This window comes from Diadema antillarum, unplaced genomic scaffold, assembly GCF_040938485.1.
Source record: "Diadema antillarum isolate AM-2024a unplaced genomic scaffold, OU_Dant_1.0 seq00002160_RagTag, whole genome shotgun sequence".
Taxonomy (NCBI): Eukaryota; Metazoa; Echinodermata; class Echinoidea; order Diadematoida; family Diadematidae; genus Diadema; species Diadema antillarum.
Genome location: NW_027272799.1, coordinates 87,888 through 115,560, shown reverse-complemented (window position 1 = coordinate 115,560; position 27,673 = coordinate 87,888). Strand labels below are relative to the sequence as shown.

At 39.2% G+C, this 27,673-nt stretch overlaps 1 protein-coding gene across 2 annotated transcripts; it reads right to left on the bottom strand.

Moving 5' to 3' along the window:
• Positions 1–42: 42 nt before the first annotated feature.
• On the bottom strand, positions 43–20,166 carry LOC139714102 (diamine acetyltransferase 1-like). 2 transcript variants are annotated; one of them, XM_071625815.1, is made up of 5 exons: positions 19,851–20,166; positions 11,454–11,669; positions 9,375–9,415; positions 8,542–8,762; positions 43–93 (listed from the first exon to the last, which is right to left on the bottom strand). In XM_071625815.1, the coding sequence occupies exons 1-4, from the start codon at positions 19,963–19,965 to the stop codon at positions 8,547–8,549; spliced, it is 588 nt and encodes a 195-aa protein (XP_071481916.1). In that variant the 5' UTR covers positions 19,966–20,166; the 3' UTR covers positions 43–93; positions 8,542–8,546. The 2 variants fall into 2 exon arrangements, with proteins under 2 accessions (XP_071481916.1, XP_071481915.1); XM_071625814.1 differs by lacking the exon at positions 43–93 and having other exon boundaries at positions 8,465–8,762.
• Positions 20,167–27,673: the final 7,507 nt, after the last annotated feature.

The following is a 27,673-nucleotide window of genomic DNA, read 5'->3' as shown; positions in this document are numbered from 1 at the left end:
CAATCGTCAACTCGGGCACGGCGTACGACATATGCCCTCATGTTACACCTTGCGTAAATTTGATCTTGAAGTCACGGAATATCCAACGCTTGCCTAAACAGAAGAGGAAGGACGGTAGATAATGCCGTTAAGAATTAAATAAAAATCCTCCAATGTTATCTTGCCGATAGAAATCCACGTTGAACAAGAGTTTTCTTTCTCTTAAACTTCTTGGTGCATTCACAGGTTGAAGCTCTAAAAGCGTGAGAGAACTCAAGCCCCATACCATCACTCCTTAGCGAGTGGTTGTAGGCAGCAGTTATAATTCGTTTTCCAAACTTGACTGGTTTTAATGATCTTCCGAGAATATGTCCATCTTTGTTTGCTGTGAAACGAGAAACGACAGTGACCCCGCCCACCAGTCCTGTGCCTCCGCCCCTGGCTCATCCCCCTCTGCACACACAAACACACACACACATGCGCGCGCGCACACACACACACGCGAACGCACTGTCGATGCGCTGTATGCACTGTATGTATATATAAAAAAAAAACTTGATTATGCATCTATATTCATCGTTTTAAAATAAGCTTGCTATTCCCATGTAATGATATTTAATGGGTTATGTCTGTGCAAATAAAATTCTTATGCTCGACTGCGCTCTGAAATTGGTGGTCCGTCCAAACATTCCCCCGCAACCCTTAACAGCATGATATCGCGACATCCCGCATTGATTTTGAGCAATCACTGTACGATTGCAACAACTTCCTTCCTATCCTATTGTTTCGTGCATGTAATGCCGTCATGTTTTGCAAAAAATAAAAAAATGAAAAAAAAAATTATATACTGTAAAACATGATATATTCGCGGCATGAAATTTTCTCGAATTGGAGCTGACAGCCTTTTTCATGGCATGAAATTTTCGCGAAGTGCCACACTGGCGTTCAATGCATAATAGTGTAAACAAGAACTTTCGCGTGCATTTTAATTTCGCGAATCTTGGCGCTCGCGAAATTCGCGAATTTAAAGTGCACGCGAAAATTCCTCGTTTTACAGTATTACTGGGTTAATATATACATATATATAGATATATATATTATATACATATATATATTATATATATAAATATATATATATATTTTATATATATATATATATATATATATATATATATATATATATATATATACATGTATATGAATCTGCAACGTGAACTTGGTCAAGACTAGATTAAAGGACATGTTGGAAAGAGTATGGAAAGAGTCTCCCAAAAAGAATCGAACATCATGTTCTGTTCTCCCGCGACTCCCCATAGACTCGGCTGCATTCCAGGAGACGTCGCGGAGACTCGGCTACATTTCAGGAGACGTCGCGGAGACTCGGCTACATTCCAGGAGACGTCGCGGAGACGTATCCTCGACCACTCCTCGACTAGTGAGACTCGAGACTCGTGTAAACCTATTGCGAGAGTGATGAAACTGAACCTGGATGATGCAACTCTTGCATCTTTGAGGGTTTTGAGATATTCAAGGCAACCGCCAAAAACTAAAATGCCCATTATATCATGATAATTGTTTGCATATGTAAGTGATCAGGGGCTGGTGTGTGTGTGTGTGTGTGTGTGTGTGTGTGTGTGTGTGTGTTCGTGCGTATGCAATGCGTGTGTGTGTGCGTGCGTATGCAATGTGTGTGTGTGTGTGTTTATCAATTTTGTTTTTGTCTGTTCACATCTCAGAACTATTTGAAGTAATGGTGTGCATGTCTCAGTTTGTATAAGTTTATGCTTTTGTGATTTTTGCCCTGTTTGTTCGATAAAAATATCTTACGTTTATTACGTGCATGTCATTGCAGCTGCCAATCGCCCATCTACAGCTATCCGTCCCCACATTCAAGATGGATTTTAGAACAATAGAATATCACCAGACGAACTTTGAATGGTGCTGATTTTGTCAACGTCGGACCTGAGATAAAAATTGTTTTCAAGCCTCGGTGATATAATCAACCCCAATTACCAACCACATTATGTGCATCATGAGATCATAATAGAACAGACGGTGACATCCCGGTATATACACACACATACACACCCACACACACGCATATATAGTTTTACTATACTTCCTGAAATATCATCAAGATTTGGTGAGCTTTCTAGGAAGGTATTGACAGCAGTTTTATTATAGCTTTTTCTCCGACTAATTTCTAAGACCATTGTAGAGGCATATTGGGCACCAGCTGCATAAATTTTGCTGTCATTTCCGCAAAACTCTGTAGTCTTTTACTATGTTTTATACCGTTCTAGTGAAAATTCAAAAATCTAATTGTGCTGATAATTTTCACAAATTTTTGTTGACACTGACCGGGCACTGACATACTGATGATCAGAAGTTACTGTCATTTCTCAAAATGATGAAATCTGCCTTGATTATACGGTTTAATTTGTAGAAATAGGCAAATTTTTAGTCTTATGCAATTTTTTTTTTTAATATAAACACAGCGGATACACTGCAAACTGTATGTGCAGCGTGACTGATTATGCCTGACTATACAAATATGCACAGCGGAGCAATAGTATAGCTTTTCCTTGACTTGGCATGTTTACAAACTTTGTGATATTTGACGTTTTCGCGTCTGTTGTATGTTTTGTTTGATTGTTTTCTTACACTGCAAAAAGTTCGGTTTTAAATATGAAACACCGGTGCTCATTTGTGGTGTTAGACTAACACCTCCGGGGATATCACTTCAAAATATAAAATTGTTTTTTGAATAGTTTCTTTGCTAGTTACTGTTCTTCTTGTTGATTTTGAACTTAAGACGATCAAGAACTTTCCGATAACGTACTTTAAAAAAAAAAAAAAAACGTGTGAACACATTTACACCACAGTAACATCGCTTGGTGTGGTCTCCCATTGACACTGGGCGGGAGTTACACCATTGACATCAACACCAGCAATATCAAATCAATACCATGCGGTGTCATTGTTGAATGAACACCAGCACAGTGTCAAGAAATATCACCAGCTGCAGTGTCAAATCAACACCACGAATGCCAGGTGAACACTTTTCAACACCATCACAACATACTTTTTATACCCGTGGGTGAGATCCTCTATTGACACTTGATCGGTGTTAGATTTAACACCCATGGTGTTAAATATAACACTGATGTTTTTGCAGTGTAGCATCGACAAACATGTCTGCTCTCATAATCATTGGAGCAGCACAATGCCAACATCTCGCAAGCGTATACGGTTTCATATTGCTTGCATTTCTGTTTTCATGTGCAGTTCCGTTCTTGTATACATATTTGAACAGTCAGGCATAATCAGTCATGCTCAACATACAGTTTGCAGTGTATTCAAGTAGAAAACAATAAAATCCCTAATCTGGGGGTTTGAATTTCTGAATATTACATTGATTTTGTAAATTTGCCTGACTTCTTGCGGAGGCGCTTAACGATTCATATTATATGAAGATTAAAAACAAAGCTGGCAAGAATGTGCTAATAATTATGTACTTGTACATGATAGTCTAGAAGGATTTTGGAAAATGTGAATGCAAGAGGCATTTTGATATGCAAGTTGGGAACTGGACTTTCTAAGTGTTCTGAAATCCCACAAACCAAGTGTCTGTTTCATGAAGCTATCACATAAAAGTTTTCACATAAATCTCAGAATGGCCAAAGTCGCTCATGTTGCTATGAGAGACTTTAAAAAGAGAAGTAAAATCCATTTCAAACAGTCTCTCTTGTGTCTTATTAGCAAAAAGTCTCTCATCAGAGATCAGACTTTCATGAAACCGACCCCTGGTTCCCAAGCACAATTCTAACAGAAAGACCATCTAATTTTCAAAAATAAACTGGTTTCCAGATCATCACTTTTTTAAACTATCCCGATGTATAATATTCGCAACAGACATGCAACATCAACGACAATATCACAATGATAATTTGAAGGGGAGAATTAGCTCACGACATTGATTAACATACAATACATATCCTTTCCTTGAACTAGGTTTCATTTGGATGGATGGTTACATTCTTTAAGACAGCAAGTATTCAGGAACGTGAACATTTTCACTTCACCTTTGACCCCATGATTCCAATCCTTCAGATAAACACTAACTGTTAACATCCATTTTCAAAACAATACTTCAAAGCTAATTTCAAAATAAGGGAAATTGTGACATTTTAACATTTTCACTCGTCCTTTGACCCCATGGACCAAGCCTTTCCTAACAGAATAATAACTGTGCAGTAATGCATGTACATACAAGTAGGTCCTACCTTGTTTAAGTTTATGCATTGAATAATCTTCAATGTAGTAGGCTACGTATCGAGTAAAAGTGTAATTTCAGCATTAGTAGCAGAATTTTAGCATTTTAACCTTACATTGACCCTTGACCTTTGACCCCATAACCCTAAACTTCCAAAGAGAGTCATTGTGAGGCAATATATACATAATTTACTACGTTTCATAAAGATACCTTATAGAGTCACTTCCGAGATATGGAATAAATGTGAAATCTTCGCATTTTACTAGACCTGTGACCTTTGACCCATGGCCTAAAACTTTTTGGTAATACATTTATATAGTAAAATTCAAGAAAATTCCTGGTGGCATTTAATAAATATGGGAGAAATAATGACATTTATTTTGAAGAATTTGACCCTGACCTTTGACCTTAGGCATGTGCACCCACAAGTTGATAGGCACAACTGTGTCCACTCATACATACATAATGATAAATATGTAAAGTTTCATGTAAAGTTTTATGTAAAGTTTCATCAAGATCGGTTTTTAAGTTACGCTGTCCACAAAATTAGCGAGCTTTAGATCTGGGACGCAAACGCTCAGACGACGCAGCTTCCCAGGTTGGACGAAGAAAAACAACTGCCTCGTGCTTATGCAAAACACCATCGTAAGCCCAATAGTATGTTCGTGCGGCAGATCTAAAGTTCGCTAGTGATTACAGAAGGAAGGACGGACGGACGACAACCCGAAAACATCATGCCTCTTGCGACACTTTTAGTCCATGGGCCAGGCCAGATATTGGTACCACCTGAGGTGGCAAAACCTTTTTGGTGTCATTTTGTTTGTCGGGCATAGATATGCTTATCAAGCTATGATAGCATTTCCAAATGAGTAGCTTAGTCATAATAAATGAATTTTTAACCACTTTGGTCTCGTTGTTATATCCCTATACTTCTGAATCGAAACTAACCGCTATACAAAGAAGAGCACTGTCTTCTGTATGTTTACAGGTGTTCTGTTGTAAACGCGGTGCGCTTAGTCTTTATTCAAGGCAGCGAAGGGAATATCCAAAGGTTATGATGTCCACAGCGCTTAGTCTTTATTCAAGACGGCAAAGGGAATATCCAAATCTTATGATACAGTGTATATTCTTTTATCTAAAAACAGCAACAACAAAAAAGCAATTCCTCGTGAATTTTACCGTATTTTTCAATTATTTATCATTTTCCGGCGAAAACGCTACGGTGAAAAAGCTAACACCACGCCAATATCGCTTTATTTCCATCCAACAATAAAAGATAATGCAAAAACAATGCACTGATATACACTACAATACATTATAATGAATAATATTGTAAATGTACAGAGTGTTTTTGTTTAAGACTGATGTATTTGTTGAGAGGGTAGTATAAAACAGTATAGATAATCCCTTTTATGAGGAACTTTAGATATGATAACGGTACATTGGTCTAGATAAAGACTAAGCGCACCGCGTGACAGTTGTGGACATCATAACCCTTTGGATATTCCCTTCGCTGCCTTGAATAAAGACTTAGCGCACCGCGTTTACAACAGAACACCTGTGGACATACGGAAGACAGTGCTCTTCTTTGTATAGCGGTTAGTTTCGATTCAGAAGTATAGGGATATAAAAACGAGACCAAATTGGTTAAAAAAATCATTTATTATGACTAAGCTACTCATTTGGAAATGCTATCATAGCTTGATAAGCATATCTATGCCCGACAAACAAAATGACACCAAAAAGGTTTTGCCACCTCAGGTGGTACCAACAACCCATTTTTCGGGTCTTGGCTCATGGACTATTTGGCGGAGGTATAAAAAGATCACTATTAGAAATGAAGCGTGACCAAAGTGATTTGTCAGCATGTTTGTCTAATTTTCATGTGCACCAAGGACATTGTATACAACATTCCTTTGGTGGTTTGCTCAAAGCTGTGTTCCACGTAACGTCAGGTGTGTTGTGAATTAATGACGTCTGTACAAACAATAATAGAATGACGAATGCCAAGTGATCAGTGACATGGATGGGCGCATGAGCCATTCAATGGAACTAAACTGTATGTGACACACAAAAGAAAACAGGTTTTGTTTTCAAAGATTGTAAATCATAAAATCAGTCGCCTAACACGACAACGTCAGTGTCTGATACACGGTACATGGACATTATACCGGGTGTCCCAAAAAAAAGCGGAACGGTGGATTTTCAGTACCTTGCGGTCTAAAAGTTATATATCTTTTGACATCATTCAAAAGAGCATCTCCCGCAGAAGACTATGATATCAAAATCATCAAATTTGGTTCAGTACTTTTTATTCTACGCCAATTTCTGAAAATGCAGTCATTGCCAAATTTCGCCGGATTTTTGCGACTTATGAGATAATAATTTGAGTGCACTACGCGATCCATACGGTGAATATTGTGTAAGCTCGGTGATCCGTGTCAACAAAAGATACTGCTTTCACATTGGGAAACCCGTGTGTGTGTGTGTGTCTGTGTGTGTGTGTGTGTGTGCGCGCTCCCAATATGAAAGCGTTATCTTTTGTTGACATGGATCAACGAGCTTACACAATTCACCGTATGGAACGCGTGTCGCACCCAAATTATTATCTCATAAGTCGCAAAAAATTGAAAATTACTGCATTTACAGAAATTGGCGTAGAATAAAAAGTGCTAAACCAAATTTAATGATTTTGGTATCATGGTCTTCTGCGGAAGATGCTCTTTCTAATAATGTCAAAAAATATATCACTTTTAGAACGCAAGGTACTGAAAATCCACCGTTCCGCTTTTTTTGGGACACCCGGTATATACCCTACTATGGATTTTGTGTATACTTACATGTAACAGTAATGAAAAACGTACAGAAAAGAAAAAGAAAGCAAGTGAAGAGGGAAGCCAAAAATGTAAATGGCAAATTGCACAACACCTAGACTACGTATTATACGGTATATAGAACATCATAGAAACCTGTCCAATACTCTCCTTGGATTCGCAGTTACCTGTGTGCTTCCATACATACATGTACAATGATTTAAACGTACTGTAGTTCATAGCAATGCAGAAGAAAACAAGCGCCGATTTCAGTTATACAGAGCTACCAAGTCTCACGCATTCTGCGTGAGACTCAAGCATTTAAGGGCCATCTCACGATCTCACGCATGGCACCCATTTTTCTCACGCATCGGGCGAAGTCTGCAACTTGGGCCTATAATAATGAGCATAGCTCAAAAGATTAAAGTGATAGTTACAATTGAAGGTATATTTCCCTTTTGTCTTTCAAAATAAGTATAAAATAGTCACTTTAAGTATGCACCTGATCGCACCATTAAGAGCTAAAAATTGAAAAAGCTCCATACCGTGGGAGGCCACAGGGGGAAAAAAACCCTCCCACACCCTCGCTAGCGCGCACATTCGCATGCCAAGATGCCGAGCCATGAAAATCTCACTCATAATTTTCTTTTGAACTTGGCATCCCTGGTTATAGTTCTCTTTTTTTCCCCTTCTCGACTCTGCAAGCTACATTAACAACGTTGTTGTTGTTGTTGTTGTTGCTGTTGAGGGACTAAGGGTTCGAAATTTCACTGTTGAAAGCGAAATATCGGTCTAGTCTGAGTATGCATTATGTAAATGTGTATAACACAATGCACTGCTCAGACAGACACGTGCTAGTGAGTGAAATGGGTGATGGCTTTCTCCACTCGAGTATAGCATTATGGAAAATGTGATCTGACATGACGAGATAATTATATCCCATGATACAAGACTATACACTTTTCTTTCGTTCTAAATGAACATTTTTTTTCTTATCATTTCTGATCACTTGTGAGTCAAAACACCTCAAACAAAGACAAAAAAGCACAACGGGATTGCATCGACCCATAATATGCAGGTACCAAGGACCGCATTGCACCCTTTTCCCTAACATATGCCACCTATTTCACATAGTATCGAGTACAACTTTGTTATCGCAAGTCCGGGAGGTAATGGTGAAAAAGAGCTACAATAGGTGTGCAGCATGGGTATCGGGGTCATCACAACCACAAGACCGACACCCATGAATCATACAGCCCATGAGTCCTACAGGCAACGAGTTCGACACTAAGCAAATAAAGCCCATGAGACCGACACTATGGTAAAAACAGCCCACGAGTTCGATAGATAGGCCTACAACATGGAGTCTCGTAAGCCTTGTCTGCTTAGCGTCGGACTCATGGGCTGTATGATTCGTGGGCTGTATAACTCGTAGGCTGTATGACTCGTGGGTGTCGGTCTAGTGACGCGCACCCGAATTAGTCTGTGTTAAAGGTGATGCTGACTCCGGGCGGACAGCGAAACTCCGTGTCAGACGCGAATTTCTTCAATTCATCTTTTTGAAGCTGCATGTATTCCCACTGTTTAGTCTCGGACAGGTTGGTGGCGCCGATCTTGGAGTAAAATCTCTTGGTGTCATCGTGCCAGCCCAGGACGTCCCAGTTCATCAGTTTCCCGCCGCACGACAGGCATTCCTGTGGGGGGGGGGGGGGGGGGGGGGGGGGAGAGAGATGGGGATCCAAAATAATATTTGAAGTCATAAAGACAGGCCACTGTTTATTGATCATGAATACATACAGTATTACTATACAACTGTACATAAATGCATACATATAGTGTACATCCTAGGCAATCGCTTATTGGACCTACAGGAATAACTTCAATGTTATGTTTTCAGGAACTCACAGAAACGTACTAAGATCTAACAACAAAGCTGGTGTTTTTGAAGTTTTCTTTCCAACAATTTTTGAAATAAGGTAATTTTCATTCTTCCATCATGGTACTCAAACACAACACAATATACGCCTCATAAAGGAAACTCACGTTACACATGCTCACTTAAACATCCATACAAAAACACACACAATCTAACAAACTTTTTTTAATGAATGTACATAATTGTTATCATGTAAAATACACAATAAGAAAATGCAACATAATCAGGACATTTATTGCAGTCACATGTACATATTAAATTAAATCAGTGTAAATGGACAAAACACAACACATGGAAGCTAGAAGCCAGAAAGAACAAGCTGGGTGCCAGGAGGAAGAGGGGACAGGCTTACTACCAGCACATTCCTCACCTTTGTTATTCCCTTCATCAGAGCCGTTCCCAGACGTGTGCCTGCAACAACAATAGCAACACACAGAGCCAATTCTATAAGCAGGTGAAAGGTCATTTCAAAGACACCCTTTAATCTCATTTGAAAATTTAGAAACATTGGACCATTGGCGTGGAAAAGTGAACTGCCCTAATCCTATACCAAAACGCTCTTTCACAGTTTCTATATGCTATAGCAAACGATATGCAGAACGCAGTCATATAATAGACTGTGGATTTGCATGTGTGTGTGTGTGTGTGTGTGTGTGGGCGTGTGTGTGTGTGTGTGTGTGTGTGTGTGAGTTCTTTTGATGTTCGTGTTTGTGTTCTGATTTCAAAATCAGTGGCAGTCAAAACAAAGTATGTCAATTAGATGGAGTTCATTGCCCACCACAGTTATCCCCATTGGTTTGATCCCCATTAAAATAATCCTGTTCGTAATGATTAAAATGTAAGAGCTATCAATCTCATTGATAAACCTTTCCGTCAAAAACAGTCATTGCTTATTGTAATCATTATTGCGATTAATATGATTCATTCAATGTAACTAATAGAAAAAAAGTAAAGCAGAGATTTGTGTCAATAGTTCAATGGAAGAGACATGAAGCACTTGTATCGTTGATTGTTGAAAAACTAAAGATCGTTAAACTTTACTTTCTCTGCCGACTCCATTGAGACGTTTTTGTATACAATTCTGTTCGTTTAGTCGTTCTCTATGTCAAACCATTTAAAATGATGAGTGAATGTCACTTAAAGGAAATAGATACAGTCCAACAAAATACACATAACGCTGGGAATACCCATGATTTAAGAGTGACACAATAATGCAGGGTATTTTTGAACCTCGCCGCAGCTGCAGTAACATTTCGACAAGCGCCCTCTTGCAACGAGGTGTAACTAATCAGGGTATCCTAGTCTTGAATAATGCAGGGTATTTTTGAACCTCGCCGCAGCTGCAGTAACATTTCGACAAGCGCCCTCTTGCAACGAGGTGTAACTAATCAGGGTATCCTAGTCTTGATGTCCATTGGCGTTCATAGCCACAGTTTCTCGCTTGCCCCGCGCATTTTTGTTTTACCCGTTTGAGGGCCACATAAGCTTACTAGACGATCTTGGATGGTGACAATATCATCTTTACACAGCGATCAACGTAATTCAGCTGGAGTAATTAAAATCATTGTAAACTAAGGCATCAAATTTTCTCAACAGCTTAACCTATATAACTCGCATAATGCAAAAGTTGAGACAAATGCATGCGTAACTGTTTCATGAAAATATGAGTGTGGAAGGATCTATAACTCTTTGATAATCAATATACTGTTTGATAGTTAGAGAACGTTCTCAGTAGAGTTTGTTTGACGCTATGCTTTCTTCTCGTTTGTTTGCTTTTGATTAATTTAATCAACCTGAATATGAAAGAAGCTACCTCTCAGTCCACCATCTCATATCAGCAGCGGCATAAACTTTTATGAAAGTAATAGTCTTCACTGGTTTCGCGCTTTATTGACCATGGCCTATAGGCTATAATCATTATCATTGTTATTTTTTACCGTCATCATCACCATTCCGCTGCACCGAACGAGGTGGCGATTAGTTCCTGGGTTGTCTGACTATAGGGACAATTCAGGTGGATATCTATGACGCATCAATTGTGCCTGTACAGTAGGCCCTACTTTGAATCATGTCTTCATGCTACAGAGACTCCAACCCCAAGCATTCTAACGCATGGATCGTTTATTTATTTATTTGAATTACAAACCTCGCGAATAACTAAATCACGGAATAACGAATCTCTGTTACAATGGAGTTGTATGGGCCTGTCGATATCACGATGTGCTTTGCAAAGAAGAACACGTGCATGCAACTTACAGAAGAAGTTGTTTGTCTTTTTTTTCCCCCAGTGAGTATACTGGCTTGTTGGGGATTACAGCTTTGACAGCCATTAAATGTTTGTAAAATAGTTGTTGTTTGGTGTGTAATTCTGTTAGTTTGTGTTGCGTTTTGCTCGCTTTACTACAAATCAAAATAAACGCTTTGACCAACATAACATGATAGGGCATACCTCTATGTCCTTCTTTCAGGTAAAGTGCGTTAAGATAGCCAGCTCGGCCGGTGAAAGTGGCGTGCATGTAGCTGACGGATGCGAACCCAACGAGCACTTTCTCTCGGTTACCAGCTCCCTCCGACACGTCCGCCTGTCCAGAGTCCCCGGATGGTAGGTATTCCGCGACGTAGACCGTTTGGCACGCCTTACTACCGAAAGAGTCTTCGCGGAGATCTGTTTTGTTCGTATAAACAGGAGTATAAAGCAGGTGAGAGGGTTAAAAGGTTTCTTCATTTCCGCTATATTATTCCACAGCTTAATCATGTTAATGACAAGTCTTAGATCTGCGACGCAAATGTTTATGAAGTGCCACTTTCCAGAGTTGTCTCGCGCATGTGCACGACAACAAAAAAGTTTGAAACCTGAAGAAATCTTCTCAACCAGAACTACTTGTATACTATCCCTTTGATTGGGAGAAGGATCAAAGTTCAAATACTTCTTCATTGTGAACTGTTGAAGTGAAATGGAATGAATAATGATGAATTTCATTATCCCATGCAGTAACAACCATTGTACATGTTTGCGCAAAATGATGCAGTCACATGGAAAAAACACAATTACACCCGATAAAATGGAAGCCAAAAAATATGCTAGTCGAGTCCGGCCCCTTGCAGTATTTTTCTTTGTTATTTTTTTTTCTTGTACTATCCAGTCATAATATACTGTCAGATTGTTATCATTAATACTATTCTATATGATAGTGTTAAAGGAAATTAATCAACTAGAAATTCATTATACGCGATACGTAGGCTTACAGTATGTCATAAACGACGTCGATTACAGTACTTCTGACAAAAAAACAACAACAAACAAACATAAACTATGTTGATGATTATGTCAAGAGCGTATAATATTAACTTTCTAACAAAAACTGTTCTACGACAGCTTTACGAAAACCTGACCTTGATGTTTTCTTCCGGTTATTCTGACTGGTGTAGGTCATTCCAAAAATGTGTACCTTGATGATTCAATTACTTTGCCCTGTCTAAAATTTTGATAATTACATTGTACATGCATATATTCTGTAAAAACCGTTTTCATAAAATGTATTCAAATTTATGGATGTTTTATTCCCGGGAACACAGAGACGAGCTTTTTCATTAACCTGCTTTAATTAAAAAAAAAAAAAATTACTTATTGCTATAGGTTGGACAAGTCTCGGACAAGCTTTTTATGTTGTCAAGGTTGCCAACAAGTTTTGTTTAAAAGGTGTACATAAAATCTGAATATGTTACGAAAACCACTTATAAATGTACAATATTGCAGAATGGATGAGGCAAATTCTCATTCATCAAATCAGGCATAAAACTATACAAATAGATAATGGTCATGATTATACATAAGTTCATGCAAATTATGTACGTACGCGGAGACCAAGTGGTGGAAGCTTCTAGAGTTTCGACAGACGCATGCACATCATAAAATGGCGCTTGGGAAAATAAAGTCGATTTGACGACTCCTCATTAGCCCCACAGTAATGTTATGAAGAATAAATTTGTTCGAGTTTTGGCCGGAATGAAAGGTATGTAGTATAGTAGAGACACCTTTCTCCTCCTTGAAGTTATAACAATACTAGACCTAGCTACATGTAAAACATGCAATTGAAAAACATCAATTAGGCCCTCAAGGAGATCCCGTCTTAAAGATACTTGAATCAAGGGCTTGACCGTATCGGGTGTGGACAAGAAAGCTTACATACTGAATGTTATCGCACTTATTGCCATTTTTTTTTTTTGAGGGGGGGGGGGAGTTTGAATGAATTGGAAGATCAACTCTTCGAGCTCTAACCTAACCACTGATGCAATGCACTCCCATTATAACGAACATGATTATAATTCTGGTTACAATGAAACGAAAATCCAAGTCCTAAACCCTTTAATATCTATTGTCATCTTATACTTGCTGTTCGGTTATAAAGAAATTTTGTTATAACCAAAGAAAATCGCGGGTCCCGAGGACTTCATTATATAACGGGATTACACTCTACCATAATTGTGTGAAATTATAGGCTGCATGAATGCCTTTCAACAGCAAAACTGTCATATCAAATTACTATCATTGAATTGATGTTTGGCTAAATCGAGCGCCTCTCGGCTCTCATTCCCATGTGTGTTGCACCACTCGTGCATGATTTAGGAGTGTACCGTTACTGTTTATAAAATGTGCATTCATTTTTTTTTTCCTTTTTGTATTTATATGACACTTTGGAGCGTTAAAACTGTATTAGTTGTGTATACTGAATGTTTGAATGTAATGTATTTTTTATGTATTATGATTATGTTATTATTTTATCTGTTTTGCTGTATAATCTCTGTATATCTGTGTAATTCGACTTTTTGTCGCCGACTCAGATTTTATTTGAATAAAGACGTTTTAATCAATCAATCAATCAATCAATTTATCAATGCTTGTATCACTTATGGCCTACATAATTAATTCTTTGCTAAATCGAGCGCCAAGTCGTCCCATTGTTAAACCTCAAATTCATATTGATTATCAGTTCACCTCCCTGGCTGAATCGAGCCCCAACAGTGTTGCACCACAATACGTTGTCATATACAACAGCTATAGAGTATCTCCTCTATATCTATAATCTACTCTAGATTCGACTGAATCGAGCGTCAGCCCTTCCAGGTGTTGCACCGAAATAATATGCATAATATCATATTCCTGTGCATACACTATATCTCATAAATATTGATACTCGGCTAAATCGAGAGCCAACTCGTCCCAGGTTGGACCATGATAAATACATATGAGACATATGAGTATATGAGACTTCTCTGCAGGACAGATCACACCGGACCGGATATCCGACGAGCGAACCTGCACAGCAGACATCGAACACCTCCGCGCACCATTCCCCGAAGAGGCGCCCACGTCCAATTGTCGTGAAGTTCGTCTCCTACCCACTGCGACAATCCGTTATCTCCCAGCGACGCAAACTGAAAGGAACCGGCATTGTGATACAGGAACAACTGACCAAACAAAACCAACAACTCCTGAGAGAGACACTGAGGAGCAAAAAAGTTGTGACTGCCTGGTCAAGCGACGGCAAGATCATAGCTAGAGTCAACGCGACGAATGGGAGAACCATCAATAGGGTGATCAGGAACGCAGCAGAATTAGAATCCCTGTAAGTCTGACTTCACTCCACCCCCCCCCCCCCCCCTTCCCGGTCTGCCTCACACCTAATTTTAATTTGATGCTTTGTTGTTGTTGTTGTTGTTGTTGTTTTCGTTTTGTTTTGATCTGAGGCTACCTGCTCAGCAGGTCTTCTTTTATGATGTTTAATCATCACACCTTTTGTATTTTGGTAGAGTGATTAATTCGTATTTTGTATATGCCTCATTGTAAATGTCCTTGCTTATTTTGTGATAAAGCAGTCAGAAATAATCAGGATGCTATTTTATGTGTAAACTGTAATGAATTGAGTCACTTGAAGTGCGCAAACATATCTGATAATGTATTCAAATCAGATGAAGATTGGATATGTGATTTGTGTGTTTGGAAATTGTTACCAAGTAATAATAGTACACAAGATGAGGTTTTCAGTAATGGCAACTGTAAAGAAATGGTAATTAATCATGTGCCTGGGCGTGTTATGCCAGCACCTTCTTCTCAATCGGCATCCGCAATTAATCCCGATATTTCTAAAATGAAAGGGGTAAAGATAGCCCATTTGAATTGTCTGTCATTGTTGAAACATATTGATGAAATTAGAGAAACAATTCATAGGTTGGATTTAGATAATTTTACTCTTAGCGAGACACATCTCCGTGCAGAGATTGATGACAGTGAAATCAACGTTCCTGGATATATTTTGATACGACGAGATATGAATAGATTTGGTGGAGGTGTAGCTTTCTATATAAAAGATCACATTTCTTTTGTTGTGAGAAGTGATATAACGAAAGATGTAATGATTGAGTTACTTGTTATAGAATTGAGATTGGTAAAACAAAAACCATTGTTAGTGACTTGCTGGTACAGGCCCCCCAATTCGTCATTAGAAATTTTAAATACCTTCGAATGTGTAATGCAGAAATTGGATGAAACATATTATGATTTCCTAGTAATTGGAGATTTGAATTGTGATGTTTTGAGTCAGTGTAAATCATGGCAAACGAAGAAGTTATTTGATATTATGGAAGCATATAATTGTACCCAACTAATAACACGCCCAACGAGAGTAACTGAAACTTCCTCAACTGATTTGATATTAACTAATGTGTCATCTAAATTAGCATCCAGCGGTGTATATGAGCTGGCTATGACTGATCATTTCATGATATATTGTGTTTACAGTAAAGGTAAAACTTCAGATAAACCCCAAGTACATAAATGCAAATTTGTTCGCAGTTATTGAACATTTGATGAAGAAACATTTATACAAGACATTGGAGATATCAAATGGGACTCTGTGTATGAAGCAACCGATGTAGAAATGATGTATAACAGGTTTATATCACTGTTAAACGAGGTCATTGATCGCCATGCACCAATGCGTAAAGTGCGCGTTAAACAAAAAGAATCTCCGTGGATGACAAGTGACATCCTCGCTCTGATTCGTGATAGGGACAAGCTTAAAAGAAAGGCAAAAAGTTCGAAGCTGCCCTCGGACTGGGAAAACTATAAGAAGGTTAGAAATCATGTGACTTTCAAAATTCGTCAAGTTAAACGCCAATTTATTATGAATAAGATTGAAACAGCTGGAAATTGTACGAGAGAAATTTGGCAATCTTTGAGGTATGTGTTACCAGGAAAGAAAACAGACTCACAAATCTCTTCAATCAATGTAAATGATGAGATAGTTAGTGGTAAAGGTTTAGCTGATTTGTTTAATCGTTATTTTGTTAACATAGGGAAGAAATTAGAGAGAGAGAGTTCAGTAGTTAATCAACGAACGGAATGTGTTTCTTCAGCGAAGGTTGCAGCAAATTTCTCCCTCAAAACAATAGATGATAAGAAAGTGTGCGATCTGTTAAAATCACTACCCATGGATCGTGCCACGGGTCCGGACAACATACCGGCCAAACTACTGAGCTGCATTGCTTGCTTGATAGCTCCCCCGCTAACTATTTTAATAAACCTGTCAATACAAAAGGGCATAGTACCCGATGAATGGAAGGAGGCTCGTGTTACACCTGTATACAAAGGAGGAAGCAGGGATGATATCGGCAATTATAGACCTATTTCCGTTACCCCGATCTTTGCCAAGATCTTAGAGAAAGTCGCTTATGACCAACTTCAGGCTTATCTGACTGAAAACCACATTCTTACAAATAAACAGTTTGGCTTTCGTCCGAAGCACTCCACCCAAGATGCATTGTTAAATATAACAGAAAAATGGTTTGATGCCATTGACTCTGGTAATATGGTCGGGGTAGTCATGGTTGATTTAAAAAAGGCTTTCGACACTGTAAACCATTGTATTTTAACTAAAAAATTAAAAATGTATGGTTTTGATGAAAATGCTGTAAGATGGTTTGAAAATTATTTGTCGAACCGGACACAATGTACATATGTGAATGGTTTTGTTTCAGATAAGGAAAGTATAAACTGTGGTGTACCACAGGGATCCCTGATTGGACCTGTCCTCTTTTCTTTATATGTGAATGAATTGCCATCTGTTGTCAAGCATAGTGAATTGTCGCTTTACGCAGATGATACTTGTTTATTTTGTTCTGCTAGGAAACCTGATGAAATTATTAAACAGTTAAATGAGGATCTTGCTTCGGTATCGCACTGGTTATCGGATAACAAACTATTTGTGAATAAGAAGAAGTGCGAACTTATATTTCTTGGTACGCCATCACGCTTAAAGAAAATTGAATTAAATGCCAGGTTAATGAATGTGCTTATTGATGATTGTATAATTCAAAGGAAAAATACGTGTAAATATCTGGGAGTAGTGATAGATGAGAATCTGCATTGGAACGCTCATGTTAATTACCTTCATAAGAAAGTTGCCAAATATATATATCTTCTGAAGAGAGTACGCAATATGATTGATTTCCGTGTTGCGTTATTTTATAGATCTATAATACAGTCACATTTTGACTACTGTAATGTAGTCTGGGGGAATACAGGAAAGCGTAACTGTGATAAATTGCAGGTTCTTCAAAACCGTTCCCTAAGAATTGTTTTGCAGGTTGACTCTATGTTTCCTTCGAACGATTTGTATGACACTTTACGTCTTGATTGTTTAAACGTTCGCAGGTCTAAACAATTAGCTCACTCTCTCTTTAGAGCTGTGAGGCAGATTGGTCCCCCGTGCATCAGTGAACTCTTTATTCCTCGTGACGCTAGTTACAATACACGTTCTGGACATTCTCAGCTGAAGCTTCTTAGACCCAAAACCAATTATTGTAAGCGTAGGTTCGCATATAGAGGCACAAAACTGTGGAACAAAATTGAAAGATCAGTTACTCCGTCCATGTCATTGGAGGCATTTAAGCGTTATATAAATACACTGACTAAAGATGTTTTATTGCCTTGTAACTATGTTTGATTTATGGTATCTGTGTTTTATGACTGCTCCGTTGTTAAAGTGAAATTTGTTTTTATCGTTCTGTTTTATATGGTTTTATTTTTTTATCCCTATTTTAGTTTAGCGTTCGCTTTTGAAAGTTTGTTTTCAGTTGTGCAATTTCTGTGTGATTTTTATTTAAATTTTTACCTGATGTATTTATAATCCATTTTTCTTTAATGATGTGCAGTATATTATATATTTTATTCATCTAAGGGTCTGTAATGGAATTAACAGCTCTTACTGTTTTTATATGATGTATTTATAATCCATTTCTCTTTAATGATGTGCAGTATATTATATATTTTATTCATCTTAGGGACTGTAATAGAATTAACAGTTTTTACTGTTTCTTTAATGATGTATTTATAATCTATTTTTCTTTAATGATGTGCAGTATATTATATATTCTATTCATCTTAGGGACTGTAATGGAATTAATAGTTTTTACTGTTTCTTTTATTTATTTCAAGGAGTAACTGCCAAAAATTTGTTGCTACAGTTGTGTTACATGTATTTAACTTTTGAACCTATGCTTGTGTTTAGTATCGTTCTGTTTGTATTGTTGCGTATACATGATTTTTGTTTTAATTCTAGATGTATGTATTCATCGTTTTATACCATTATGCATGTATGTATGTGGACCCCTATGGAAACCAGCTCTGCTGATCAGGGTGTTCCACCCCATGAAGAGGAAATAAATTCAATTCAATCAATTCAATTCAACATCTATCTCTAAAATCATTCATCGGAAAATTGATTCTCGATTAAATTAAGCGCCAACTCTTTCCAGCATTGCATCAAAAATACTATCATGTATTATCTTTAATGTACTAATCATGGAAATGAATTACATACGAACAGTAGGCCTAATTATCGACTAAATCGATGTCAATTCAACATATCAAATGAAGTACACTGATTCATATCTGGACACATTACTGTGCAGGGGCGGATCGAAGAATTCCGTAAAGAGGGTGCGCTTTACAAAAAAAAATAAAGGGGGGGGGGGTCGTGCGCCGGTTGCGGTCCTTGAACCTTGAAACGATAATCCCTGTAGCAGCTCGTCGAAGCTAAACTGGGATGGGCTGTGCGATGACGACATTGGCCGACGGCGCTTGAAGTGCTATTATGCGGTTGTAGCTATTTACAATAAAATGTCATGTGCGTGCAAATAAAAATCAGGCTGCCAGGCTTACAGCGTTTTGGACCCTACGGGTGGCTGCAACCTTCTGATGATTGGTAGGGCAGCCTTCTGGCAGGTGTCAACAGTAGGTGCAGTGACATTGTTGCTTGGTAGGTGGTTCCAGATCCATACAGTACGTGGATAGAAGGAATATTTGTATGGGTCAATTGAAGCATCTGGTATCATGTATTTGAGCTGGATCCGCCACTGCTGTGTATGATGATAATATGCGTTTATGTACAATGATTGCATGAATCATCGATATCTTCGGCTGAATCTGTGTCAACCGCGCGTTGGACGCAGTGTTGATACGATGAATATTCATGTACGTCCCAGCTGCTGGCAATGGCCAGCATGCTAATAAATATTCATAATGTGTCTCAGCACGAGGTCTGCGTCCGGGCACGAGGTACAATTTACTACATGTACTGAGTACACGTATACCTATATAATACCTGTACTACACGTGTATTTCCTCAGCCGAGCGCCAATCTATAACATCTACATGACACATGAACAGGTGAGGGACGATGACAGTCACCAAGAACTATTCACATGACCATAATTGTCACCGCTTTGATCACTTCACCATGCAAGTAAAGCGGCCTGTAGGCCTACCTCCTCGATTTCACTTTACCTTTTAGCGTGAGTGCCGGCGGCGGAGCTTTCTCGTAGACGGCAAAATCCCTGATCAACGATATTATCTCCTCACAATCGTCCACTCTTGCACGGCGTACGACATACGACCTCATGATTGCCTTGATGCGTTTTAGATGTTGAAGACTGCGGCACCTCTTTCAGGACAACAGCGCGAATAGGGAGGTGGAGAATACGGGGAACAATGATCCCAGCATTTGGGGAATGCCACGATGGATGTTACTGCTTGTTGTGGCGATCGATTCACGCAGCGGCTTGGCGCCTTTGGTCGAGCGTTTGTGGGGATACAAGACGGCTCCTCGCATGGAGCGTGTAGTGCAAGTACATGTACTACTAACTATTGTGCAATGGCTATATGCTCGGCTCAAGCGGAAGCACTTGTGTACGTGTGTGTGTGTGTTCATGCATAATCATTCCCTTCCGTGGCATGATAATAGCATAGACAGCCAAACCAAATACATGTACTACTAGTAGTCAATGCTTACATGTAGTAGGACTAGCCGCTATTCACTAAACCTCGAAACTATACCACTGTTAAAAAAACCCCACACATTTCCCACTTTTGATCCTTAATAGTTCGAAAACTATATTATCGGATGACACTGTCATTGATATTAGTAAAAGCTGAATAATCTTGCACAATTTAGTTGGAGGTGATTTGAGTATGAAAGTGTGAATCAGATTCATTAAATCCATGATTAATTTTAAAGTTAGGTTCCATATTTTGGTTGAATTTGAACCCTCTGTACAAAATTGAACTTTACACAAGAACCAGTGATGTGTAGGCCTATGTGAGTGTGTGCCGACAATGACCCTGAACAACAGACATGAATATCACCTCGGATGCCACCTTTTCAGAGCTTTGCTAACTCGGCTTCTGGTCTCTTGCTCCAAGGTACTTGAATGCTTTATTAATATTGCGTTAAACAAATACATACTACTGAACGTTTTCGACGTGCACTCATCGGAGGAGAACCGCACGTATGAAACAAGATGTTGTTGTTGTTTTAGATTTGATGGAACTCTCTGCCGGGTGGGCAATTTGCTCCAAAAAATATAATTATTCAAATGTGCCTTTAAATTCAATTACAAAACCTATACTACTTCAAATTATTTACAAAAAACTAATCACATTTATTTTAATATTTACAAGAGATATATTTACAAAGCAAAAAAGGGGACAGGGTTCCGGAAATGATGTCATCTGCCTACTCCTGCATGGAGAGAGATGCGATGCAGGGTTACGCCGTATGAAACAAGAAGCGCGAACATAACAATAAATATGCAAAAGAGCGCCAATGTGCGTACAAACTCCTTTTGCCTGCATAGAATAGGACTGGTCAGCTGAATGAATGTAGCCTCAAGCATACGCAGGTGAGCGTCGCTCCGGGCTCTACTGACTATGAGGATGCGAAACTGTGACGAGGCTTTATTAATGATAGGCCTAATAATTCATGATGGATTGCCTTGGGCACTACAAGTCTGAATTCATGGTATGTACATGAAAAAAAAAAAGTCAGCATGTTTTCATATGCTGGCATACGCTTTATTTCAGGATGAATAAAAACTAGCTGTTATAGTGGAATTTCTCATTGTTATCTGATAGAGCATTGAAGCCCTTGTCATTGTTTTAGACCATCATTGTCCCGGTATCAACCACACACTCCCACACATACCAAAAGACTCAGTGTGCAAACAGTACCTTAGTGCAAAGTTCAAGTTTTCGTACAAAGGGCTGAAAATAGAGCAAAATCTGAAACCTCACTTAAAAATGAATCTTGAATTTAATGAAGCTGGTTTATGCTTTCCTTTTTTCATTATACCTCCACCAAAATCGTGCACTATTCCAGCTGAAGAAACCCGGAAGTGGAAGAGGAGAGATTGGCTGAGGACGTTTGCTTTTTATTGCTTGTTAGCTCATGAAACCCGGAAGTGGGCCTCTTCCCACTTTTGAAAACGCTCCGTCGGCCCTGTATTCAGTTCTTGCTCATTTCAATATCAGTGGTATCTGATAGTTTTTGAACTATTAAGGATCAAAAGCGGGAAATATTTTTGTCACACCTAGTATATATAGGGGTCTATATATGTACCTTAAAAAAAGTCATGAAGGTGTAGTTAGCGGTTTCGAATCCCGATACAGTGTACCCTATGTGTTTGCTTAATACTTGCCTTTATTGCTGTCAATCCGCTTATGCAATGTCTTCAGTTATTATTATATATGTATTTTTTATGAAATAAAATCCAAGTTATTCGCTTGGAATATATGTGGTGGGTTTTCGTCGGATAAAGGAACTATATGTACTGTCCAATGATACAGGCTTGCTAACAGAGGGTTCCGCGGAGCCCTCTGTTAGGTTGACCAAATAATAATTATTGGTCTTCTTAGAAGACCAATTATAGAAAAAGACCATTATACAATCATATTATTATACACATATATATAATGTATTATATAAATATTATCATATTGTAACATTATAATAGTATTATACAAGTATATCATAGAAGCATATTATGAATTACAGAAGAAGACCATTATAGGTTGACCAAATAATGCTTGTGAAAGTGGGTTATGCGTATTTCTGTTGTTGGATGCACTTTCATATCTTTATTTTATTTCGTGAGTTTACGCAAGAACTCACTGTGAGAGAGCCCGCTCATCTCGCGCGCAGTCATATCGCTTCTTCGCACGTTTTGCACGAGGGAATAAGTTCCCTCATCGCAATCTAAATTAAGTTTTATTCGTCCTTTTTACCTTATCATATCATAAAAACAAGGCATGGTCTCTTGATTGTCCCAAACTGGCCGACGCAAGCGTGGTTTCCTCGCATGAGGAGAATGCTTAAAGATGAACCACTCTTTATTCCTAGACACAGGAATTTGATTACGCAACCAGTATCTGGGGAACCGCACCCTTTACACGCTTGCCTTGATCTGTTATGTTGCAGGCTATGAAGCTGCCGTTCGAGAACGCTGGCATGAGCAGTAGAACAGTGGACATCTTGACAGCATCTTGGAGGGCATCAACCCAAAGACAGTATTGTACATATATAAGGAAATGGAAAAAGTTTTGTACACTTAAGAAGGAAAGTCACCTTCATGCCAAGATCAATTTTGTTTTGGAGTTTTTTACGCACATGTTTTTTATGAAGAGAACTTGAGCTATTCAGCTATTAACTCAGCACGGAGTGCGCTTGCTACCTTTCTAGTGAACAATTTACTGTCAGCACTCATCCGCTTCTCTCTCGTTTTATGAGAGGTGTGTTCCAGCTCAGGCCCCCAAGGCCGCGGTATTCGGAAATTTGGCGCGTGAATATTGTTTTTAGGTATTTGAGAATGCTAGCTCCCGCTAACTCGCTTAGTTTGAAGCAATTAACGATGAAGCTGTGCATGTTACTGGCCTTGATATCCACCCAGAGGGTACAGACTTTGCATTGCCTGAATCTAGACAGCATGATTCTCAAACAATCTATGGTGTCATTCAAAGTTAATGAACATCTTAAGCAGTCTAGACCTGGGAATTTTGGTTTTGACGTACTTTTGAAAGCGTACCCCCCAGACAGACGTTTGTGTGTAGTTACATACATTAAGGCCTATCTTCGGAGAACTAACGAGATCCGAGGAGAGGAAAGTCATCTCTTCATTAGTTTTCGCAAGCCTTTCAAGAGAGTAACGGCACAGACAATTTCTCGATGGATCAAGGAAATCATGACTGGCGCTGGCATTGACACCACAATGTTCAGTGCACATTCAACCCGAGCAGCATCTAGCTCAGTAAGCAGAGCGCGGATGCACCTATTCCTCTTATCCTCGCAAAAGCAGGCTGGTCGAAAGAACAGACATTTCGCAAATTCTATGACAAGCCTCTGCAAGACGAGGGACAGTGTCTGTCACAGCTGATTATGAGGAAATAATGGCCTCAGACCCAGGTAATTTTGGGCTACAATTTGATTGCCATTGTGCATGCCTGAGTTTGTTCAGTTGGAACAAAATAATGTGACTTCTGTGCTACAAAATCTCACTGTGAGTTCTTGCGTAAACTCACGAAATAAAATAGAAAGATTAAGCGAGAACTTACCAGTTTGAAGTTTGATCTTTATTTTATGAGGGAGTTGGAGAAAGAATTCACAGTCCCTCCTCTCCCTTCCCATGGCATGAATACTATTCCAAAAAATGTATAGATCAACTTCAAAAAGTTCTCAATCTTTCCACTCTGACAGAAGTCACATCTTGTTGCTACGAAGTATGACTGCGCGCGCGTTGAGCGGGCTCTCTCACTGTGAATTCTTTCTCCAACTCATAAAATAAAGATCAAACTTCAAACTGGTAAGTTCTCGTTTAATCTTTCTATTATCTTTATATTCTTTTTTCTCCTTGATGTTGCTCGGTATGTGTACAAAAAAGCGCATCTGAACCTAAACTTTGACTATATAAGGTCCCCCCCCCAAAAAAAAAATCCTATTTACGGGCGTGATGTAATTCACCACACACACACACACACACACACACACACACACACACACAGACTTTCATTTATCTGCGTAATTGAAAGAAAGCATGCACTCTCTCGAAAAGTGTTTAAAATAGAGAGAGGATTTGAAGGGTGTCTATCCAATTACTTCACGTGTTGATTTTTTAGCTCACCTGAGCCGAAGGCTCAAGTGAGCTATTGCGATCGCTCTTCGTCCGGCGTCCGTCGTGCGTCGTGCGTCGTGCGTCGTCCGTCGTGCGTAAACTTTTTACATTTTCATCTTCTTCTTGAGAACCCCATGACCGATTTTCACCAAACTTGGCAGGTAGCATCCCTAGGGGAATAGAATCTCAATTTCTTCAAATGGGCACCATGGCCCACCTGGGGGGCCCAGGGGGGCCCAAACACCCTAAAATTAAGGAATCTTTAAAAATCTTCTTCTCTAGAACCAGAAGGGATAGGGCTTACTTGATACTATGAGTAAGTACATTGATGACTGTAGTTTCAAGTTTGTTCATGGGGGAATCAGGGGTGCCCCCCTTGGGACCCAGGGGAGGGGGTGGGGAGGGGTCGTAATGGGGCCTAAATTGTACATTTTCATCTTCACTTTGAGATTGCCATGTCTGATTTTCACCAAACTAGGTAGGTAGCATCCCTAGGGGGATAGGATCTCAATTTGTTCAAATGGGCACCATGGCCCACCTGTGGGGCTCCCAGGGGGCCCAAACCCCCTAAAATTAAGGAATCTTTAAAAATCTTCTCTAGAACCAGAAGTGATAGGGATTAGATAATACTATGAGTTAGTACATTGATGACTGTAGTTTCAAGTTTGTTCATTGGGTTGGCGGAATCAGGGGTGCCCCCCCCCCCCCCCCGACCCAGGAGAGGGGACGGGGAGAAGTCCTACAGTTGTAATGGAGCCTGAATTGTACATGTTCATCTTCTTCTTGAAAACCTCATGATGAATTTTGACCAAACTTAGCAGGTAGCATCCCTAGGGGGATAGAATCTCAATTCCTTCAAATGGGTACCATGTCCCTCTTGGGGGGGGGGGGGGGGGGTCCCTATGCAGTGGCGTATCTAGGGGAAACGGCGCCCGGGGCAAGCGTGAAAATTGCGCCCCTATTTCTGAAAAAGTGTTCAACCCCAACCCCATCCCGGTAGGGACTTTAAACAAAGTCTACATGATATGCTTTTTTCAAGCACTTAAAATGGGTCTTTTGAGGGTGATTTAAATGTAGCGAATTTTGATAAATTTTGGCGAGCGAGCGCAGCGAGCGAGCCGAAAATTTTTGTATTTCAGCTTACAAAACATGGAATTCTTGCCATTTTTTGCTTATCAAATCTTACAATTCTAATCAAGATATAGTGACGGCCTTATAGATAACGATTTATACCAACAAACTGAGGACTTTAAAAGAATACTCTAAATTAGTGCGCGCGAGTGAGCCGAAATTTGTATATTTCTTCGTCATCATCACGTTTTGTTCTTATCTCTCTTTTTTATAATAATATATATAAATTTTGGCGAGCGAGCGCAGCGAGCGAGCCGAAAATTTCTGTATTTCAGCTTACAAAACATGGAATTTTTGTCATTTTTTGCTTATTAGATCTTACAATTCTAATCAAGATATAGTGACGGCCTTATAGATAACGATTTATACCACCAAACTGAGGACTAGAAAAATACTCTAAATTAGTACGAGCGAGTGAGCCGAAATTTGTATATTTCCGCGTCATCATTGCGTTTTGTTCTTATCTTGTTTGATTTGGGGTTTTTGTTGCGCCCCCCCCCCCCCCGTATGTTCGAAACCGTTGGCGCCTTTTGATCCAATTGGCGATCGCTTCAGAACGAAAGAAATTGCAGCCGCTGCTCAGTGAAACATTTTGCCTGCTAAATATTAAATGACATGTGTGAACACAACAGACATTGTCATTTTGTCCGCGTCATCATCAAGTTTTGTTCTTCTTTTTTATATATATTTGGCGAGCGAGCGCAGCGAGCGCGCCGAAAATTTGTGTATTTCAGCTTACGAAACATGGAATTCTTGTGTGAACACAATAAACATTGTCATTTTGCCCGCGTCATCATCATGTTTTGTTTTTATCTTGTTTGATTTGGTTTTCTGCCCCCCCCCCCATCATTCTCCCTCCCCCCCCCCCCCCCTCCTTCCGGGCGAATTTTTTTTTCTTCTTCTTCTTCTTTTTTCTTTTCTTCTTTTTCTTCTTCGTTTTTTTTTTCTTCTTTTCTTCGCTTTTTTTTTTCCGTTTTTTGCGCCCCCAAGGAGTGGCGCCCGGGGCACGTGCCCCCCTTGCCCCCCCCCCCTAGATACGCCACTGTCCCTATGGGGCCCACCCCCCCCCCCACATTAAGGAATATTCAAAATCTACTCTAGAACCAGAAATGATAAAGCAAAGTTAATACCATGAGTTTGTGCATTGATGACTTTAGTTCCAAGTTTGTTCATTGCAGATCCAGGGCTTTCTGCCCCCCCCCCCCCCACCCCGGAGTTGGGGGATCCATAGGATCCATATGCAGACCTAAGTTTCCAGTGTTCTCAGGTAAGAGTGTGCAAGAATGCATTGACGTTGAAATTGCGATACTCAGGTGAGCGCGTGACCCCCGGGTCTCTTTTTTTTTTTTTTTTTTTTTTTTTTTTTTGCAGTCACTAAGCACATTCTATTTATGATACCAGTTACTTAATCAGTATGGCATCACTATTTCAAAAATTTATTAAGAGTTAAAGAAATACATGTAGTGTGTAAATTATCGTAGCTAATGTTTGTAAGAAATGAAAGAGGACTTCTGGTGCGTCCCTACTCAGGTTGTTCGAAAAAAAAACAAATAAAAAGGGAAAATGCTCCTGAGAAGACTGCAAAAAACTGAATTTCCTGATATTATTTATGTTCCCCTAACTTTTAAGAATCACACTACAGAAGAAGAATTGCTCTCCAACTACACTACTAAAGATTGACTATAGGTTGACCAAATTCTTGTGAAAGTGGGTTGTGAGTATTTCTTTTGTTTTTTTATGAACTGTTACATTTGTCCCTATATTAAAAAAAGCTTTCGAGACTAACCAATTCTATTGCCTTCTTATTTATCTTTAATTTTCATTAAAAAAGTAGCATTTTTTCTTATTTTGTACGTTTTGTGATTCACCAGTCACTCAAATCATAACCGTGTGCCATTGTAGTTGGTAACCGTTTAGACCGTGTGTACGTCAGAGCTGTAGACCTACATTGTACCGATGAAAAAAGAAAAAAAGAAATTAGTATTGTATTCATCCCGGACAGAATATTAGCGGTCACAGCTTTGAAAAGTTCCAACA